Consider the following 22,508-nt stretch of genomic DNA (forward strand, 5'->3'; position numbering starts at 1 on the left):
TCCATTCTGTACAAGTATTCAATATTAACAGTGCCCAGTTTACTGGTTTTGTTCTTTGTTCTTTTGTTGCTTGTGTTTGTGGTATTACAATGAAGAAACAATTGGTTGCCTCATTAAAAGTGATCCAGATAGCTTGTATTTTGTAGGATTTTTATATTAACACACACCTTACATCACTTTCAAGTTAATAGTTGTATGTGATGTGAGATACAACCCTAAGTTCCTTCCTTTGCATATAGTTATCCAGTTAACCTGGCAGTTTGTTGACAGGTTATGAATCTTTGCTAAATCGTCAGACAGATATTCACCAAGTAGCACAATATGATGGTAACATGGCACTTAAAGAGTAGCTTCCAGTTAACAGCAATGCCATTTCCTGTCTAATTCCTTTTCAAATGCCCCCATTTCACAATGCTCCCATTTCTTCCTCCCTCCCTTCCTTCTGTTTTCCTTATTCCAATGGGACCTCGCAGTGTAGCCTTTGCTAGCCTCTAACTCACAGCGATCTTCCTCTCAAGTGGAGGGATTATAGGGATGATCATTGTGCTTGGGTGTTTATTTTCTTGTGTATGTGTTTGGGGATGGTGTGTTGGGTGTGGTCACTCTATTCCCCTCTATATTGACTATATAGTCTATGCCACGCATTACACTAAGCTTTAGGAATGCAGAGTTGAGTTTCAAGAAATCATTGCTGAAGAAAAAGGGCAAGTTTGAAAGGGATGGTAATCCCTGTTCTCTAGAAAGGGGCAGAGAGATAATGTCACAACAACAAAAGTTGTATAACATTTACATAGCACATTGAGAAGGGAACAGAGAGTTAAATGTAGAGCGAATTCAGCTGATAGAAACGACTTAGGGTGGGAAATGTCTTGCAGATTAGTTGGCAACATCACTAAAGCTTTGAGTTATTTTTGAAATACAAACCAAAACATGAATTACATGCTTTTCATTCTCATCTGCAGTTGTGACCTCTGCCCATTTGCTCTTGGGCGGAATGGTTTTTTTGACCTGCCAAACTAAATATAGCTTCAGAGGAGACAGCATAAAAATCAAAGATTTCATTCTCCATAATGTGCATGCTAGGCTTATTGAATAAGTTGCTATAGGCAAAAAGAAACAAGTTTTAAAATATGGTCACTATTTTCTTTTATACTTTCTCTTATAAGATCTTGTCCTATTGGGGACAGTGTAGACAGAGATACTATTTCATGCATGTTTGGTCTTTTAGAACACATAAAATTCTTGTTAATTTTTGATCTGCTTCACACTAGATAAATGGTAAAAATATGAAGTTCATTTCCAAAATATACAGTTTATTTTAATTTAATGTATAGGTTATGAATTTTTCTCTTTGAACATTTTAATTTATTTTTAAGATAAAATATTACCTTTTTAAAAACCCTTCCTTCCTAACCATCCACTAGTATGATGTCACCTCGCTCTAAACATTAAACACTTCAGTTCAGAAAAAAATAGAAAATAGTGATAATCGGAATAGTAATTCATAAGCCAACAAAATATACACTGTTTGAAATACTATTGGTTTCTCATAGAATCAAGTCATAATTAACCCTAGAACAGCTGTAAATTTTGTCAGTCTAGTGTGGTCTGATCTGACAAGCTTGCATGGCTATATATTTATAAAGGAATCAAGTCTCATCTCCCTCCAATATGTTGAATTTCTTGTTATAAACAAGTAGAAAATCTGAGTCCTTGTTACATAAGAAAAGAGCAGTGATTTTGTAGTTTCAAAGACCCTGGATCTTTAGTTTTCATACAAAAGCAAGGGAGATCTATGGATTTTGAACGAAATAACACCTAATTCATTATACTTTCAGTTATATCAGCTGCTCCTAGAGTCAGCCCCATGCTTCTGGACAAATGGAATCCTGTGAATCCCAATTGGTTCACATGATATTTTTCCTCCTTTCCTGTATTTCTCTTCTCTTCCTCTTTTTTGTTTTGTTTTGTTTTGTTTTTTAATTCAAGGAGACTATCAGAAATGAAAACATCTAATGAACTAAGAAACAGTGCAGTTCAAATGTTCTTGTTTCCTAGACAATAGAAGCCCATAGAAAGTATTGGATTGTCTTGGATTTCATAACTCCATCAGGAGTGAAATCTGAGTTTAAGACCTGAAGCAATGGTAGTCTTCTGTCTGCAATTTTATTGCATCCCCTTCAGTATAAATGTAGCTGGATGAGGTGAGTAAAGTCAGTATTTGACCCTTCAGATATCTAACAGTTCCGTGTTACCTAGAACACAGTCTAATCACTGTGTATACAAACATTCTTTCATGTTGTTTTCATGAAAAAATCTGTATTTAAAAATACATTTACAAAGGAACATGTCACCATTTTTCAAATTGCCATTCGCATGTTTTACAACTCTCTTAGAAATATGTCCTTAAGTCAGATAGTTTGTTAGTCATTGGATTCCTAAGGAATCCATTTCAGATTCTTTGAAATTCTGTGAAAAAATTAGTTCACAGCTTTTGTGAATTTTTAAATACCCTTAGCCAAGCCCCCCCCCATCTCTTTCCATGGGTCTTTCCCACTCTCCACTGCGTTGTCTTCCACATGGATGCCCATTCCTATGTGAAACAGTGCTGTACCAATGTGGAAACTGTTCATTTCTGAATGGAGAATCTCATTGTTAGGATTTTTTTTTTTTTTGGTGGTAAGATCTTCTCTTCACATTTTAATTCATTTTATGGCTCTCCTCTGAATTCTTTCCAAAATCTTGATCAACCTGAATGCAGAGTTCAGAGTTAGAAGTCATGCATGAATGTGGAAGACTGCTGATGGTGATGTCAGAGGACACCAGCAAGTAGCCAAGAAGCTGCTGCAGCTGGTCCCTGGGGTGATCCCACAGAGAAGGTCATCAACCCTCAAGGTCAAACCAGCAGCAAGGGGCTGCCTCTGCTAGGGCCAGCAGGATTGCTCACATTTCAAATATGACAATAACAAAAATGAATAGGGGAGTCCAGATGAGGAAGAGAGACCAAGACAAAGCCAGAAGAAATGGAATCTTGAAAAAAAGAAATCTGAACAGCTTTGATGCATATTATTAACCAGCACCTTTATTAGTCTTCCAGTACTCTCTTCACATAGAAAGAAAGTCATAGTGACCTACATTGATGAGAGGCATGGCTAATGAACACAGTGAGCTGGACCTCAAACGCTGTAATATATGAACTAGGTTGTTGAAATCACTGTGATTGGGAAGGGTAGGTGTTTGAGAATCTATAGGCTACTTCTGTAAAGGGAGGCACCAAGTACACAACGTGCAGAATTTCTTTCTCTGTGTAACCTGGGACCTGTAACTGATTCATAGTCAACAATGCCTGACCTAGGTGTCTGGTATTCTCTTTTTCTTAACTCATTTGTTTCCCGGTCTTTATCATTTTACATAATTGCTTCAGCTGCAGTGTCGTGAGTGTTTGGGAGATTTGGGGTTACAGTATCTACATGGGAAACAAAGGTGAGGTGAACCCCAGTAATGAGGTCAAAGTAATAGTGACATCAATAATTTGAGAGATTTCCTAGGAACATGATGAAATTTTGGAGGACGAATCATGCTAAAGAAGGCTATTATCCAACTAGATGATGAGTCTGCTGCCCCATGTTAGTATCTTAAGGTTATTACAGAAGAAATGGTTGGCTCTTCTGTGACACTTAATGAGATGCTGTCACTGAGCCAGCTTGTTAGTCTTGTATGGTTACTGTTGAGTCAGGTCCAGTTTCCAAAGATGGCTATTCCAAACTCTTGGGCAGTAAGTGAGACCTCTGGCCAGGCTGGAATATGGCAGGTAGAATGGCTTTTGTGGTATGGTCCGAAGTTTAGTCATGGCTGTTTGTGACTCCCGTTAATCTTACTGATCTAGAAGCAGGCTCTCTGACTGTATCCACAGCTGTTAACATTCATAGTCTTTAATTAGAGAACAATTATCCTGATAGTTCATGTTGAATATATCCTCATTCACCACAAATTTTTGGTTATTGAAAATAGAGAACTTGAAGTATCAAGTTCTTAACTACTTTTAAATTACCTAAATAAAGGACATTTTTTATTAAACATTAACGAAGACAAGTGTAACCATTTGTGCAAATATTTAAATGTAAAATAAAACCACAAGTTGATTACATGTCTACTTAAGAGTCTGATTGGTAGGCTGCAGAGAGGACCAGGATTTAATTCTCAGCACCTACAAGGTGATTCACAACACCTGTAACTCCAGTTCCAATGGATCTGAAGCTCTCTTCTGGCCTCCATGGGCACTACATGTATATGGTATAAGGTACACATAGGCACATGCCAGCAAGTACTTGTACACATAAAAATCAATAAATCCTGTTTTGTTTTGTGGTTTTGGCTTCTCCTTCCTCTCAAAATCTTTTCTTCCACGGAAGCTTTGTTGAGAACATATGATCACCATAAAATCAAGTCAAAATTATATCCCCCCCCCAATGATACCTTGGAATATAAATAAAATGGCCCATGGCAATCTAGTACAGCTGTTATCAACCTGTGGATTGTGACTCATCTGAGGGACAAATGGCCCTTTCCCAGGGATCACATATCAGATATCCTGCATATCACATGTTTACATAGCAATTCATAACAGTAGCAAAATTACAGTCATGAAGTAGCAATGAAAATAATTTTATGGTTGGGGTTGGGAGCTATATTAAAGGGTCCCAGCATTTGGAAGGTTGAGAACCACAGCTCTGGCATTTAGCATGTATAAAAAGGCTATGGTGATGTTTTCCTTATTCCCTGGCAAGAAAAACTGCCTGTAGCTCATATTGATACTTGTGATCCTATTTTAGGTGTAGCATTTTAGAGCCTTAATGGAGGCTACAGACTCTTTGATAGTCAAGACAAAACTTGCAAAATTAGATTGAAAACCCAACATTTACTTCCTTCACAAGCCATCTGGTCTTTATTTTGATGATTTTTTTTCCTCAACAGAAAATGAAAACACTGGCAGAAAGGAGGAGGAGCGCCCCATCCCTTATCCTGGACAAAGCCTTACAGAAGCGGCCCAGCACCAGGTGCGTGCAAGGCTTTTTTACATTTACTGTTCTATTTACTGTAAACATGCTGCTTTTACAAGCGGTGTGCTAACCTAACAATGCATCTATATGGCCATAACATGTTTTTGAGAAAAGGATAAATTTCTAATCCTATTTAATGAAATGTTCAAAATATTTAGATCATATTTTTCTCAGTTCTCAAACCAGGTTGTTTCTGACCTGTGTCCTAAATGCATACACTGTCATCATTGGGTGAACCAAGAAAGATAAACTACTTTATTCAATAGGTGCCTAATCAAAACTGAATTAGGAAGATGCTCTTCAAAACAAAAAAAGCAGTAAAGTACTTTAGTGCCATATGTAAGTGACTTTAGATATTTGCTGTAGCATACTTCTGTGTTAGTATGGGTGAGAGAAAATGACCTCATCTTCACAGTTTGATCCTGGTACCTAGAAAGCACAGGAGGGGTCTTTTTAGGGGAGGTGGGTACAGATAGGAAAGCAGTTATCAGTATAGCTCTCGCTAGTTCTCTTCATTTTAAATGAAATGTATTAATGGGCACTCATGGGGTACTCAGCTGAAAGAGGCTTTGAGCTCAGGGTCAGTAGATAGACATCGTCTTCAAGCCCAGCGAAGCATTTATAATATCACTGATGTAAGGTATTGAAACTTAAAAAATTATTCCATTCCCTGATGGTAACCTCTAGGGGACACTTTGGAAATGTGTGGTGGGTTGAATTTTCTGAGGAAATGCAGAGGGCAGGGAGCACAGACCAGGAAAGACAGAGAGCATCCAGCAAGGTCTAGTCTAGTGCTGGTGTCCCTTCTGAATGTCCCACACACAGCATATTTGTGAAGAGAGATTGTGTGTGTTGTTCATACCGAAAATCTGAATGTTTTATATAGAAACACGGTGTTTTTATGTATTTTAAACGATACTGCATTTTCCATAAATGCGGCTGTGCTGTACACCAGGAGATAATTATACTTTGTACTCTTTTTAACTGTACCCCCTCCACCAAAAAAAAAAAAAAAAAAATCAGTTGGTAGTACCACAGAGGATGAACTGGTCTGTGGGGAGAAACTCAAAAACATGGAGGGAAAATCAGAAAGGAAAATGAGACTAAGCAAAGAATCTGTGTAAACAAATTCTGGAAATGAGAGAACCATCAAATAAAAAACACAGTGGGAAGTATCATCTGGAAACCAAGAAGCATGACCCTGCTGCAGCCAGGGTCTGTGTTGATGTCCCAGGCTCCTGTTACCATTGAATGCAGTGTGGACACCCAAGTCCTGGAGCCATGTTGGTGTCTCGCTATTGCTGGGGCCTTGCTGAACAACCTGTACTGCCACCTGGGGCAGTGGGGACATCCAGACCTAGTTGCTGACAAGGACCATGTCTGAATCTGTGGTCCTACATGGCTGGGGTCTATGTTGAAGTCTGAGGCCCATGTGGCCACCAAAAGTCACATGGAAGCCCAGGGTTGAGGCTGCAACCTGTGGCCTTGTTGGTGTCAGGGAGCCTTGTTGCCACCAGAGCCATCCTGATCTGTCATGTGGGGGAGCTTCTGCTGAGGGCCATGTCTGGGACCTTGGTCTAGCCCCAGGAGGGGTCTTTGTTGATGTCTATGGCCTGTGTCACTTCAGGGGGCCATAGGAACCTTGTATGATGAAATCAGAGCGCCATCCCGAGCCAGCCCCTGGGAGTTCCAGGGAGGACCCAGTAGCAGAAACCAGAGGCCTTGAACCAATCAGTGAATCTTTGCAATGAACTTTGTTAGTCAAGCTGATTGGACAAAAGGATATATTGTGTGACACCACTGCCAATGACACCAGGACATGAAAAGGTGGTGAAGAGGAGGAAAAGGAGAAGAAAAGAGGGTTTTTTGGTTTGTTTTGTTCTTGCTTTTGTTTTTTTTTGTTTTTGCTTGCTTGTTTTGGTTTGATTTTTTTTAATTTTCTTTTGGGCGGTGCTGCAGGGGTGAGGAGAGGATATAGGGGTACTGGGAGGTGAATGGAATTGGGGTGCATGATGTGAAATTCCCAAAGAATCAATAAAGAAATTATATATATATTAATTATATATATTAATTATATAATAATATAATTATATAATTATATTATATAATTTATATATATAATTATGTTATAATTATATAACTATATTATATAATTTATATATATAATTATGTTATAATTATATAATTAATATATATACATATATATATGTATATATATTTAAAAAAAAGAAACCAAGAACAGATTCCTGGGTGAAGAATGAAGTCAAAACAGCAATCTACTCTAAGATATGAGAAGATAAAACCTGATGAATGTGACTAGGTTTCCAATACCTCTGTAATAGGTTCAAGAGAACAAACCTAATAGCTCATACAGTAGAAGAAAAGATTGAAATAACATCTAGAGACAGAACAGTTTATTTGATGAAATTTTAGCAGAAATTTTCCCAAACCTAGAAGGAAAAAAAAAAATGGATCTCCAAGAGGCATTTTGAATCCACATAAAGCACAAGTAGAGAAGAATCTCTTTTCCTACTTATCATTAAAATCTCAAAAACACAAAGCAAAGAAACAAAAATTAAGAGCTGTAAAGGAAAACACCAAGTCACATTCAAAGGCAGAGACAGCAGATAACAAACATCTCTCCTCAAAGTTCTCACTCATCAGCAAAGCATTACTTCAAGCCCTGAAAGTAAGTGACTCTCAACTAAGATCTCTATATCAATCCAGCAAGATTATCACTTAAAATTGAGAAGAAAGGGGAATGTGACAGAAGGCAAATACATATTAAGGTAATTTGTCACAGCCAAACCAATACTGTGGAAACTACTTAAAGCAATACTACACACAGAAGGAAAACAACAATTTTAGCCACAGAACATAGGAAAAGGTAGTTTCATACGAGGAATAACAAGAGAAAGCCAAGAGGGAGTCATCCTGCTAATACAGTGAGCCAGAAAGCTCTTGGTACTAACAGGTAAGGAAGAAGGGAAGTACTGCTAATCCAACCAGAGCATTAAATGCAAAAGACTAGGAAGTACCAGAGCCCTCTCAATAATCACTTTGAGTGTAAATGGCCTTCACCCCTCAGTTAAAAGACAAACACTAATTAGATTATAAAAACAAGATCCAACTGACTCTTTGTCTCCAAAAAAGACACCTCCCTGATAAAGTCACAAAAAAAAAAAAAAAAAAAAAAAAAATCTGGGAAAAGGAAGGAAGGCAGTGTACCAAGCAGCACATCATAGCAATGAACAAGCTGGTGCTGGATGAAGTAGGCTCCTAACATTCGTGAATCAGGGGTGGTGAAGAAAATATTGCATTTTAATAAAGGAAACAATTTTTTAACATTTTTTACATCACACATGACACTCTCAGTTTTATAAAACAAACACTGAAAGGCATGAGAACTCAGATAGGCCCCAGTATGGTAATAGTGAGAACTCCAGTACCCAATGCCCATCTTTACATCTGTCTTCCAAACTAAGACTGAGCACAGACACTCCAGAGCTAACACACCATAGATGGACTGGATTGCACACATATCTAGAGCATATTCCCTTAGCAATTAGTGGAGACACATTCTTGCCAGTGGCCCATGGAACCTTCTCTAAAATAGTTACATGAAAGACCACAAAAGCAATCTTTAACAAATACAAAAAATTAAAATAATTCCCTATATCTTATCAGACCATCATAGAGTAAAACTGTCAATCTGCAGTAAGCAAAACCCACAAAAAAATGCACAAATCTTTGGAGTCTGAACAAAACTCTTTTGAGCAAAGAATGAGTCATTGAAGAAATCTAGCAGGAAAATATAAAACTTAAAGTAAATGAAAATGATAGCACAACCTTTCAGAACTTCTGGTATACATCCAGGAAAGTTCCAGAAGGAACACGTATAGTCACAGGCTTTCACCTTATAGAAGAGGAAGAAGGGAGAAGGGAGGAGGAGGAGAAGGAAGAGGAGGAGGAGGAGAAGAAAAGAAACAGCAGCAGCTATAGAAACAAAAAGCCAAGCACAAATGGGGTAGATGGAAAGAAATGATAAAGGTTAAGGCAGAGATGGGCATTTTAAAAAAGAATTGGCTGGTCAGATTGTATTCACAGTCAGGAAATGGAGAACTATGAACTTACTTCCTCTTTATTCAATCTTGCTGTTGGAATGAGTCTCCTGGGTTAACAGTTTCTGTTCTTCAGAAATGATTCAATGTATGCATTCATGGTGTTTCTTGTGGCATAATCTGGGGGATCCTGAGAAGATTATATTAGTTCTTCTATGTTCTAGAGGGCTTTGACAAGGTGAAACTAGCTTATTTTTGTTCTCATAGAATGGCACATGCATGTGATTTCTTCATCCCAGCTTGAATTCATTTGTTCATTGCAGTTATGACTCGGTATTGTCTTTCCTTTTGGCACCAGCAGATGTTGAGTTACTCTTTCTTGTGCTGGTTACAAGGATAGCAGGCTGTCCTAGGGTGTCATTGCTGTATTGAACTGCATACTTCTCTACCCTGTAAAGCTGAAAGCTAATGTTCTCCAGAATACTTTTGGCATTTTATGATTGGTTTTCCTTTAGAACAATGAACTACTTTTGTGGCCTGAGCTCTGACTCTTCTTAAGGTCTATGAGAATTTTGGCAAGCTATTCCTCCTCTTTGGACATTACCTTCCTTATAGCTATTATAATGCATTTTACATATTACAGTTACAACGTAAGCTTTTGTTAAACACACTTATCAAACTGGTTTAGTCTCCAGACACATAGTGTCTTAGTATCTGAGTGACATAGATGTCCATAATCTATAATCTTTCCAACTGGACTAAGTGGCAGGACCATATTATCTACTCTTCAAAGTCTATGTTTTATGCACAAACATTAGTTGGATTAAATACATAATTCCATTCTTACTTAGCTGAGTAATAGCCCATGACTATCTGAGAAAGTGTTGAACAGTCAGTACTGGGGGAAAAATAAACTCTGGTAGGAAGGATAATTTTTGAGTAATTAAATATATGTTGATTTAATGCTTGTCAATTTATTATGTCATCTGACCAGAACCCACATGAATAAGGGTCCCAAACAGCAAGGTATCAAGGGGAAGGACCAGAGATGAGAAAACAAAGAAGTCAGAAAGCTGGGACCAGGAGAGTTTATGTAAGCCATCAGCCTATGCCAAGCAAGTTTGTTAGGAAGTATAGCATCTTATATCCCATTTCTGGGGATTTAGCAGAAAGCTAAATCAAACCATGTTGACAAAGAGAACACAGGATACCTCAGGCGCAGCTGCCTTAAAACTGATAGCCATAGCCCTTCAGAGGAGAAAACAGGGGTTCCTGGGATCCAAATTCCTAACTCCTTCAAAGGCCTTGGCCCCAGCCCCAGACCAGATCTTGACAAGTCTGCTCCTGGGCAAGGGCACAGAACTGTCATTCCCTTTGTTCTTTCATCAGTGCCTCTGAGAAAGCCGTGGATTGGCCTGGTTCCCCTATATTAGGGGCCAATACCATTGGTTCTCCTGTTCATTGTTCCTACTATAAGAAGACAACGCTCATAGATTCTAGTGACCTGCTCCACTTAATCTTGGCAGAGCTACTTGTTCTTTCTGTTCCTTGGGGCTTCTCCTTATCATCAATTATATAGAAGGTCTGAAGGTTTGAGAAAATTAGTTGACTGAGTCTTTCATATTCTTTATAACCATCCTCCAATTCTACAATTTTTGGTTCTAAAATTTCTCTGTGTCACCAAATGTAGTGGTACACACCTTTGAAGTCAGTACTCTAGAGGCAGAGGCTGAAACATCTCTATGAGTTGAGGCCAGCTTGTTCTGTATAGTGCATTCCAGAACAGTAAAGGCTGTATAAGTGAGACCCTATCTCAAAGAAAATCTCTCCCCCTGTGTGTGTGTGTGTGTGTGTGTGTGTGTGTGTGTGTGTGTGTGTGTGTGTGTATACCTGTGCATGCAACTGGAAACCAAAAGAGGACACAGAGTATCCAACTTGTTGCTCTCAACCTTATTCCCTTGAGCCAGGCAGGGTCTCTCACTGTAACTGGAACTAGGCCGATAGCCAGCAAGCCCCTCTGATCTTTTTATCTCTGCCACACACTCCTACTCACTGCAGCACTGTGGTAACAGGCACATGTGTGTGACTTTACCCATTAAAGTTTTGCAAGTCCAAATGATTGGCTGAGGAGGTAGTAGCTCAGTTGGTAAAGGTCTTACTTTGAAAGCCTTACTCATCACTATACACTTCGAATCCCAGCTCTGGGGAGGTGGAGACAAAGGGTATCCCTAGTGCTAGCTGACCAGCTAGTATAGCTGAATAGGTGAGCTCTGGGTTCAGTGAGAGACCTTGTCTCATAAAGCAAGGTGGGTGAAGAACGACTGAGGAAGATAATGATCATCAACCCCATACATACATGTCTCTCTTTCCTCTCTCTCTCTCTCTCTCTCCCTCTCTCTCTCTCTCTCTCTCTCTCTCTCTCTCTCTCTCTCTCTCTGACATGCACACACAGTAACTCAGTAACATACAGAATAGAAATGGTATGTGTGGTTCTTACATCTCTCTCATTTTATATATAAATACCTTTTTTACTTAGCTTTTAAATTCCATGAGAAAATGTTTCACCTACATGTACAAAACTGTTTTTATTTAACCTATGCCCTTTTATACATTTGGGTACCTCTGAAAATGAGTGTGTGTTATATGAGTGAGAAATAAGTAGCAATGTCTTTTAAGGAAAAGACTGAACATTTGTTTCTGTGGGATCGCTTGGCTGTTTTCGTCAGCCAACTCCTACAGTGCCGCCACCCTTGTGACTTCTGCCTCTTGCTGGTCATAGGCTTGTCTGATTGTCAAAATTGCACTGCATAACCATTAGGTTTTAGCAGAAAATGGTGTTGCCACTGAAATGAGATTCTAAAGACAGACCTCCACTCTCAATTGCTCTCAATCTCTTCTCTGACCATGTGACTTAGGGACAGGTGAGGAAAGTCTCATCATATCAGCCCTATGGGGAGACTCCCCAGGAAAGAAGCCGTCTCCTCTTTCTAACTGAGGGTATAGGGGAACACTACTATTTCTTCTGAAAACGTTCAGTGGGACTTATCAGTGATGTTATTTAAGGGTGTGTTTTCTTCTCCACAAATATCTTGAATTATTATGCTAATTTCTTGAATAGTTAATATGCAGAATTATTGGAGCATTCAGTTTTTTAATTTGTGCCTTTAAAGAGATATGTCTGTTTCACCCTTGCCACCAATTTAATCCTAATATCTTGTTTTTGAAGCAAAATATGCCTTGATGTTTTTAAAGTGTGCAAGAACTGCAATTATGTCCTTTTCATTCCTGATACTGATAATGTTCAGTATTCTTTATTTAGCTAAAGACATTGTTTTATTTATATTTTCTAAGAACCAGCTTTTTGTTTTGCTGCTCTTCTCTGCTGTGTTCTTTGAACTTCATTGGTTTATTTTTGTTTTCCTTAAGATTTAAGTAGCTGTATATAATCAAGCACACATACCTACAGTGTGATGGATTTTATCTTGCTATACAAACCTGAAGCCAACACCACGGTCAGTAAGGAACCTCCAATGGTTGTTTGTGGGCCTTTGTATCCACCCTCTCATGAGTCCTCTACCCACACTTAGGCAGTCAGTGATTGGTGTGATGCCACAGAGTTTTGTCTACTTTTGAGACTTTAACAAAAAATATAAAAATACTATACTACTCTTTACTGATGCATAATATTGGAGTCTGAGTTTACCTTCACTTATGTCTTTTAACTTGCTGGTAGACAACAGAGGTATTTCTAGTGTGTAACAATTAAAGTTGCTTTGTACATTCATGTACATTTGATTTCCATGTATTTGCATTCTATTTGCTTATATTTTAAAGTAAGTATCAGTAAGTACATTTTTCTGGATTGTAAGTTAGGTGTATGCATTAAGAAACTGTCAAATTATTTTCCAAAGTGGTTGTGCTCAGGCCTGCAAAATGACTTGGTGCATGAAGACACTTGCCACTAAGGCTCATGGCCTGGGTTGGATCCCTAGAACCCATACAGTAGAAGGAGAGAGCTAACACCAGAAAGATGTACTCTGATCTCCACTTGCTTCCCATGGCATGAACATATTCCAGGTATATACGCACATGCACACATGCACACATGCACACACACACAAATAAACATGGTGGCTATACCATTTTATGTTACCAGTAGCCACACATGTACCTATCCTTGTCAGCACTGATATGGTCAAGCTTTTTAATAATGAGCAGTCTTGTGTGTTATGTCATTTTATCTCTTATTGATTCAGTTTTCATTTCTCTGCTTTTTAATGATTTTGAGCATCTTTTCATCAGCTTATTTAATATCTGTATCATCTTTGGTAGAATGCTAGTTTATGTGTCTTGATTTTGAATTTCACTGAATTGTTTGGATTGTTGCTGAGTTTTGAGTGTTATTTATATGTTCCAAATTTGTACTCTCTGATAAGATAGCCACTATGGACAGTATAATCAACTGGAATGTCACAGATTCGGTTCTGCGCTCATGCCAGCCACATCTTAAGTCCTCAGTGAGATGTGAACAGTTATTACCAATGATACAATGCTGATAGACTGTTTCCATGATCTCCATGCAGCAGCTTAGATGCCAGTCTTTTGCTTGGCATATGCTTTGTGTTTTTTTTTTTTTTCCTAGCATATAGCTGGTTATTTTTTCCCTCATAACAGCTTCCTTCAAAGAGCCAGATTTTAAATTTTAATGAAGTCCTGCTTACTGTTTGTTTTTTTTTTTTTTTACACCTTTGTGCTGTGTTCTGTCATTTCTTTTTACACATTTCTGCTATATTCTGTCAACTCTTTTTACATTTGTTGTGCATTATTTTAGAAAAGTTTACATTTAGGACTATGGTTCACTTTGGATCATTTTTATATATCATAAGAAATGAGGGTCAATATTTTAGTTTATTACATATGGTTATCCAGTTACTTCCATCACACTTTTGTAACAGTTTCCTTTCCTTCTTGGTCAAACAGTCATTTTGTTGTATCCAGGACACAGCTCCTTCTATACTCAGTACTACTCATGCTGATATCACACTATCCCAATAATAAGAGCTTTGAAACATTTTCAAGGGGTGGTGTGCAAATCCCTCAACTTCACTGTTGTTTTTTTTTTTTTTTAAATTTTGTTTTGTTTTGATTTTCGTATTTCTTGTTGTTTACTTTAGGACCCATGTAAATGTGTTAATGTGCGTGTCAATTTTTGTAACATTGCTGCTAATAGTGGTAGTGGTAGCTCTTCACTAATAGTAGTCTGGGCAAAAATTAACATTTTACTTCATTTTTGAATGTTTGTTGTCTATATACAGAATATCCTTGACTTTTTAGTATTGGTCTTATTCTAAGGTGTGTCTAAATTCACTTATTAGCTTGAGTTATTTTTAGTGACTGCCATGGAGCTCTACATAGACTGTGCCACGCATGAACAATACCCATGCTGCTTCCCTCTGATCTGAACATCCTCTGTCTCCTTTTCAGACTCTGATTTCTCTAGCCAGTCCACAGTACAATGGAGAGACTGGTAGTAGCAGGCAACTTCATTTTCTCCCCGATAGTAAGAGAAGAGAAAAGGCATCCCTGCCATTTCTAGAATGGTTTTTTTAATGCATATTCAATTCTGTCAAATACATTTTAAGCAGCATGATTTCAACAGTCATATAAATTTTCAACAGTCATATAAATTTTCCCTTCATTACTACATAGACTATATTGATTTTATGTAAAAGCAACACCATATTATTGAGCAAAGCCTTACTATATCATGATATAATACCATTTCTGTAACTAGTTTTGATGTTTTAGATCTGTATTTCTAAAAGATATTGATCTGTTGTTTCCTTTGCTGTTTCTTTGGCTTTGATATCATAATAATGCTAGATTTTGTGAATAACTTAAAAATAGTCTTTTCCCTTCATTGTTTGGAAAGAGATTATGAAGAAGGTAGTAGTATCTCTCTTACATGTTTGGTAGAATTCACCTTGGAAGCGGCTTGGGTCTAGAAGTCTACTTTATATGTATGTATGCTACTGAAGTCTGTGATCACATTAAGTTTTTGTATCAAGAATATCTGAACTGTTTCCTTTCAGTAAGCTGTAATGTATGATACAGTTAAGGATTTTTTCTATTTCATCTAAGTTATCAGTTATATGGCCATGTATTGTCTCATAATACTTTCCTATCTATTTAATGTCTTTGAAATCTGTAGTTGCATTTGTAAAAGTTAATGCTGAGTTATTTCATTAATAATGTATATTTTATAGATATTAGTACGGTGTATTTTGCATACATTAATTATGAGAGTGTTACTAAAATTTTCGTAAACTACACCCTGTCTTCAGGTAACATTTGCATATCATCATGACTATAAGAAGTGATTTTCAAGATCCATTGTCTTCAAAGGGTAATTTTCAGCTAAATTCTGAGTATGAATTTCTTGTTGTCCTGCTGATTTTGTCCCAGTATTTTCCCCCTTTGTCTTGGATAAACACATGTTTTTCATTTATTATATAAAAATGAGTTTAGAGCTATGTTTGTGCACCTGGTCACTGAAATGGACTAATTCTTTTTGGACTTAAGAATTATCTGGTTTTTATTAAAAGAAAAATAGATGAAACAGGAAAATAAGATGAAAGTCAACTCTGTTTCCTAAGGTCCAGCAAACACTGAGAGAATGGGGTGACTTTGTAGTGGAATGCCCTGCCCTGACATATCTGTGTGAGTCATAATAATATCCCCTGACATATCTGTGTTGAAACTGTGTGCACTTCTGAGCTTAACATCAAAAATCTGGAGTAGAGACTCTCCAGTATACAAAATGTTCTATGGATGGTGAAGTATAATTTTATAGTGTATCACTTCAGGGCTCATATTAATTTCAGGTTGTCTCGCCTGGCCAGTGGAGATTTCATATGCTTTATTAAAGTGTCTTTTTCCTCTTGTGTAATTATCAATCTCCACGTTGATGTACCAAGTCTTATATTAATGGAGCAAGATTTTGAATTTCACATGATTTTCAATTTTAGTAACTTAACTTCTTGTGCCTTTGTTATGTACCAAGTTCTGTAAGTACATTTTTTAACCTCAGTAAGCAATAAATACTTTTTAATTACTCCTAATCTGTAGAAATGAAAGCATTGGACTCATAGATTTTAAAGGTCAAAGTGCACAACTATTAAATGACAGAGCCAGGATTTAAATTTGACTCAAATCCCACATTATTAATATTTGCTGTACTGGATGGTTTTATGTCAACTCAACACAAGCTAGAGTCATCTGAAAGGAGGGAACCTCAATTGAGAAAATTACTCCATAGGATCAGGCTGTAGGCAGGCCTGTAGGGCATTTTGTTAGTGATTGATGTGGTAGGGTCTAGCCCATGGTGGGCAGTTCCACTTCTGGGCTGGTGGTCCTGGGTTCTATAAGAAATCAGGCTGAGCAATCCCTGGGAAGGAAGCCATTAAGCAGCACCTCTCCATGTCCTCTGCATCAGCTCCTGTCTCTAGGTTCCTTCCCTGTTTGAGTTCCTGTCTTCCTTCAATGATAAACTATGATGTGGAAGTGTAAGCCAAATAAGCCCTTTTCTCGCCAACTTGCTTTTGGTCATGGTTTTTCATCACAGCAATAGTAACCCTAAGACAGTTGTGATCATAGAAAGAAACTTCAAACTTTATGGCTAGTGTGCAAAGAATCCCTAAGGCATTTATTTAAGATTTCTTCACAGTCCTTTCAGTTCATGAATCACTTTGAAAAATTACCAGTGGAACTCTCAATTTTTATTTCATCTGGCTTTTAATCTGGGCTGCTCACAGGTTTTTAACCTAGCTTTTCACACTTTAATATACATCACTAAACATTAAAAAACCCTACTATTCTCTTATTATTAAAAGTTGAGTAAAATAGAACCTAAATCACCTATTACTTAACATTGTGTGATTGCTGTGATTAAACTTTTGATCATTTTAACACGAGGAAGATAATTTTGAGAATGATGACTTTAATACTATGGTTCCTCGTGATTGCCAAACACAAAAAATGTTAAATCTGGAGGATGGAGGAATGGCTGAGTGGTGCTTCTGACTGGTCAGAGGACCTGAGTTTGATTTCCAGCACCCACATTAGGTGGCTCACAACTGCCTGTAACTGAAGCTCCAAGGTATCCAACTGATGCCTCCCTTCCTAGGGCACAGTCACCCATACAAACACACACATAAGCATAATTGAAAGTAAGAAAACTATCATTACTTAAGGTCTGAAGTCATTTCTGATTCCTCTGTGAAGTGGGAGACCTCGCACTTTCTTCTGACATTACCACATAGTTGTCCAGAATGAATTTTTGACTCTTCATTAACATGTGGGTGAAGTATATGTTTTAATATAATATGGTTTTTATATCTAATTAAAGGACTTTCAGTACAGATGGATGATAGTGAGCATTTGCCTAGCCATTTTAGAGTACTATTATTTTATTTAAGGTTTAGGAGACAGTGAAGTGAAACAGTAATGATGTAATGAAAGATGTTAAGTTTAGAGCAGGAAAAGCCTGTAAGATATGCTATGATGGCGTGTCTTTAGGTATTTGTTCCAGTGGGCTGTGTTTGTGCCAATACTATGCTGACCTTGTCACTATGGCTGTGTACTATACCTAAAATTTGAATGGAAACACAAAAGACTGTAGAAATATTATGCAGAAAGAACACAGATGTGGGTGCTGGGAACCAAACTCAGGTCTTCTATAATAGTTGTAGCATTCCTAACCACTCAGCCAGAACTATCACATTATTTAACTTCAAAATATAGTATTCATTTAATAACTGAAAACTATATTTACAAGGTTTATACCCATGCAACTCTAGCACCCTATACTGATGTTCATATGGACATTACTAATTGCACTAAATGAGTTAATATAAAAGAGAAGGGGCTGGAATTATAGGCAGTTATGACTCTTCCAGCGTGATTGCTGGAAACAAATTTTTGATCTTCAGCAAGAGGAATTCATAATCTCAACCAAAAAGCAATCACTCCAGCCCCTTCTTTTTTATATTAACTCATTTAGTGCAAATAGTACTATCCATATGGACATCAGGACAATACTAATTAAATTATATCTGAAAACATTAGAATACCCCCTACATTTAGAAGCTTCTGTTGTATGTTTCTAATTTTATTTGATAGCTTTTAATAATTTCTCCAAAAGTGTAAACAATTATCTTGTAAAATCAGCAGTGAATGAAAATTTACTGATATAAATTGAAGTAATTGGTTCATATAAGCCCACCAGAAATCATTTCAAGGTCACTGGACTGCTATAGTGCTTGGTCTAGTAGTTAAATTATCATCAGCAATGGACACCCGAGTCTTCCCCCTTCTTGGCTTGACTTCTGATTACTTGGTTAATGTTGCTTTCCTTTCCTGAATTTTAAATTAGTGATCCCCAAAGCTCAATACTTGAAACTTCTCTACATCTCTCCTTACTCCTATATGAACCGATAAATTTCTGTAGCTTTAGAAAACATATTTTGACAACTAAGTTAGCATGTCAAAAACTAGATTACTTAAATCTACCTCCACTAAGTTGCTGATGCCAAATCTTGATTTATCATCAAATCTTCAAGATTCAACTAACTGTATCTCCAGAATAGAACAATTTCTTGCTACCTTTTTGCAAGCTACTACTATACAACACACCAAACAGATGCATTTATGATAAAGTTTAATTTGTAAATTATGTATAACAATATGTTAACAAAAGCTAATGAAATAATTGCAATGCTTCATTATAACAAAAACTATATGAATGTATTCTTTCAAAGTATATCCTAGCTGCCTTTATACATCTGTGGCATTGTAAAATGATCCTGTATCTATGTGATACAATGAATGTAATAGGCATTGTGATACAGCATCAGGATATTACACAAAGTTTGTTTGAAGAGTGCACTGAAATATTGTGACATTTGTCTGAAAATAAGGCAAAGTGACTAAAAATATACAATGTGGACACACGAGAGGAAAAGATAATCCACATACCAGATAAGTCAAGGTGGGACAGAGTCCATTTTTAACACACTACTCGAGATGACATGTTGTTTACACTTAGGAACTATTTGTTTCTAGAATTTCTGATTTAACAACTTGGGTCAGGTAACTAAAATTACAAAGCAAAACCATGAAGACAACAGTTTTCATTATGTGGTTCCTCCTCGTGCTGGCTAATCTTACTTAAAAGGAGGAAACCTCAATTGAGAAAATGCCTTCACTCCTTATTCTGAAAAGTGCTATGACAGACTTAGGCAACTTCCTTGGAGACTTTTTGCCAACTTCATTCTTTCACTATCATCTTGATAATTGAATCAGCTCAGTTACATATTACCTAAATATTGACATGTGGCCATAAATGAGCTGGAGGTCATAGACAGCTTAAGTCACTGCCAGTAGTGTACTATCTTAAAGACGCTGTCATTTGTATTTCTTAATCTTCTAATTAGAAGTTGTTAGCTGAACACAAAGCCATGTGCCTAACAACTTGGGAGACTGAAGCAAGAAGTTCACTTGAGCCCAGGAGTTCAAGACCAGCTTGAGTACCATAACATATCAAACCTGCCTCAAAAGAAAAATTAAAGAAATGAAGGTAGCATTTTTTAACTTTAGGAAATCCATAAGTTATAGGCAGAATGACTTTGAATGAAGCATGATTATTTTATTCCTTTCCACATCCCATTATATAGTTATCTGAAACAATTCACTCAAATATTGATGAATCTAGTGAATATGTTCATGACCTGGCTCATTGTTGAATCAGTAAACATCCTAATATGTGGCCTTATCACACTGTAATCAGTACATATACATACATTGCTTAAGTAGTTTGAATGTGTTTGGCATTCTCTGATTTAAGATGACAAAATTAATTCTAGTTAGTTCATATGGGGATAGATGGAGTTTTAAAGTCAACAGGCCACATAAAAGGATCAGAATCTGTTTGGCATTTTTCTCCAGTCCTCTACTGAGGCCTACCTGCTTCTCATCATCCTTTCATTTTGCAATAGAACTATTCTTACAAAGTTGCCATCTCATCTGAAGTTCTGTAATTTGTGCTTCTTTCTGTTAAATGGGCTTTGCCATCTTTGTGTGATTTATGGTGTATTTAATTCTTTAGAGGCACCAATCAAAAAAGCTGCTTTCTCACTAATGTCATGTCAGGGCCTTGAACTCAGCAACTTCCTAGTCTGTGTTGTTGAACCACTTCTGTGTCGAGGCTGTGAAGAAGTTATGTACTTTATTCTTTAGAAATATTCAGTGTTGAGGGTGGGGGGTCTGACTCATACTAGTGTGACTATTTATTGGTGTCCATCTGTCTTTCATTTTCTTCTTCCATCTAGCTATTCTGTTTTACCTGTTTGTGCTCCTTCATTTTTGAGCATTCATATCATATTACTATTCTCAATATATGATATACTGGTGGTTATGATATATCATGGATACTACATACTCTAAATCAGTATTTTGATGATTAAAGTATTCCTTTGTATATTTCTTGCTCTTAAAGGCTCTGCTCGTTCTGTTTACCCATTGTTCCATCTGTCCGGCCAAGCCCTCATCCTGATTTTGATCATGAAATTAGCATCACTGGGCTTTGTTCTCATAATTCAAGGCAAAATTCATGCTCCTTTAATTATATTGTCTAGTTAATTTGGAGATATTCATCACACTACCACTTCATGGTATAATCAGTTAAGGCAATTTTTTAGTAATTTGAGTGTGATTTTTTTTTATTACAATGATGAGTATTGAGAGGCATCATCGCCTGTTTGTTTACTCATCAGTAAGACGTAATGGCTTTAGACTAGATTTTCAGGTTTTGTTTAATTGCTGAAATGTTCAAGATGGTCATGCATATCCCATAAACAGGATTTTATTGTTAAATGATATAGTGATTGTTTGTAGCCTCATTTCAATGGTTATGTCCTTTTGTTTCAAATTATATCTAGCCTGATTTATTCTGAATGGCTCAGCAGGAATGCCACTAGAAGATGATACAGAGATTTGTAATCTGGCATATTATAACCAAGTTGAGCTTAATTATTTACATTCTAAGCTCACTTGCACTGTGCATTTAGAAGCTTCATTCTGATAGAAATATTAAGTGCACATTGAAGAAAGGAGTCAGCAAGAAAGTGTAGTTCAGTTAAGTGTCCATTACAAACTGCAGAAGTGCTTATGAATCCCTGGTCTATATAAAGTATTTTTTCATTAACATGACCTTAAAACATAAGGAGAGCCCATCATCCATCACTGGTGGATTGTAAAGTGGGAGCTACTGTGGTGAAATCTGGTGGTTCTTCAATAAGTTAAATACAGAATTAACATCTGATCCAGTGTTTCTGCTCTTCAGGATACTCAGTACTGAAAATGGCGATATCAGTCACACTTGCCGAAAGGTTCAAACAACTGAAGTATCCCTCAGCAAATGATTTTTTTGATAATTTTTCTGTTTAAATTTGAAACAATCTTGTTTTACATGTCAGTCCCAATTCCCACACCCTCCTGTCCTCCCCTGTTCCCCCCAACCCCCAACCTATCCCCTTTCTGCTCCCCAGGGAGAGTGAGGCCTTCCATGGGGAATCTTCAAAGTCTGTCATATTGTTTGGGGCAGAGCCTAGGCCCTCCTTCATGTGTCTAGGCTGAAAGAGTATACCTTTATGTGGGATGGGCTCCCAAAGTCCATTTGTATACTAGGGACAAATACTGATCCATTACAAGAGGCCCCATAGACTGCCCAGGCCTCTTAACTGATACCTACATTCAGGGGGTCTGGGTCAGTCATATGCTGGTTTCCCAACTATCAGACTGGAGTCCATGAGCTCCCCATTCTTCAGGTCAGCTGTTTCTGTGGGTTTCTCCAGCCTTGTCTTGACCCCTTTGCTCATCACTCTTCCCTCTCTCTAACTGGATTCCAGGAGTTTGGCTCAGTGTTTAGCTGTGGGTGCCTACTTCTGCTTTCATCAGCTACTGGATGAAGGCTCTAGGATGGCATATAGGTTAGTTATCAATCTCATTATTGGGGAAGGGAATTTAAGGTAGCTTTTCCACTATTGCTCTGATTCTTAGTTGGGGTCATCTTTGTAGATCTCTGGACATTTCCCTAGTGCCAGATTTCTCTTTAAACCATAATGTCTCCCTCCATTACGGTATTTCTTTTCTTGCTCTCCTCTATTCTTCCCCTGACTCAGTCTTCCTTCTCCCTCATGTCCACCTCTCTCCTCCTCTTCCTCCTAACTCAGCAAATGATTTTTATAGTAGCCATACAGTGTAACATGTGGCAATAAAAAACACTTGACAGGCTACAATATGAACCTTGAAACTCTTATTCTGGCCTGAA

The 22,508-nt window shown here is 37.4% G+C and overlaps 1 protein-coding gene across 1 annotated transcript in view; it reads left to right on the forward strand.

Moving 5' to 3' along the window:
• Arhgap20 (Rho GTPase activating protein 20) overlaps positions 1-22,508 on the forward strand; it is a 74,417-nt gene that overhangs the window by 12,054 nt on the left and 39,855 nt on the right. The window contains 1 exon segment of the mRNA XM_051197457.1: positions 4,975-5,057. Within this exon segment, the coding sequence (XP_051053414.1) occupies positions 4,975-5,057 (83 nt within the window).

This window comes from Phodopus roborovskii, unplaced genomic scaffold, assembly GCF_943737965.1.
Source record: "Phodopus roborovskii unplaced genomic scaffold, PHOROB, whole genome shotgun sequence".
NCBI lineage: Eukaryota > Metazoa > Chordata > Mammalia > Rodentia > Cricetidae > Phodopus > Phodopus roborovskii.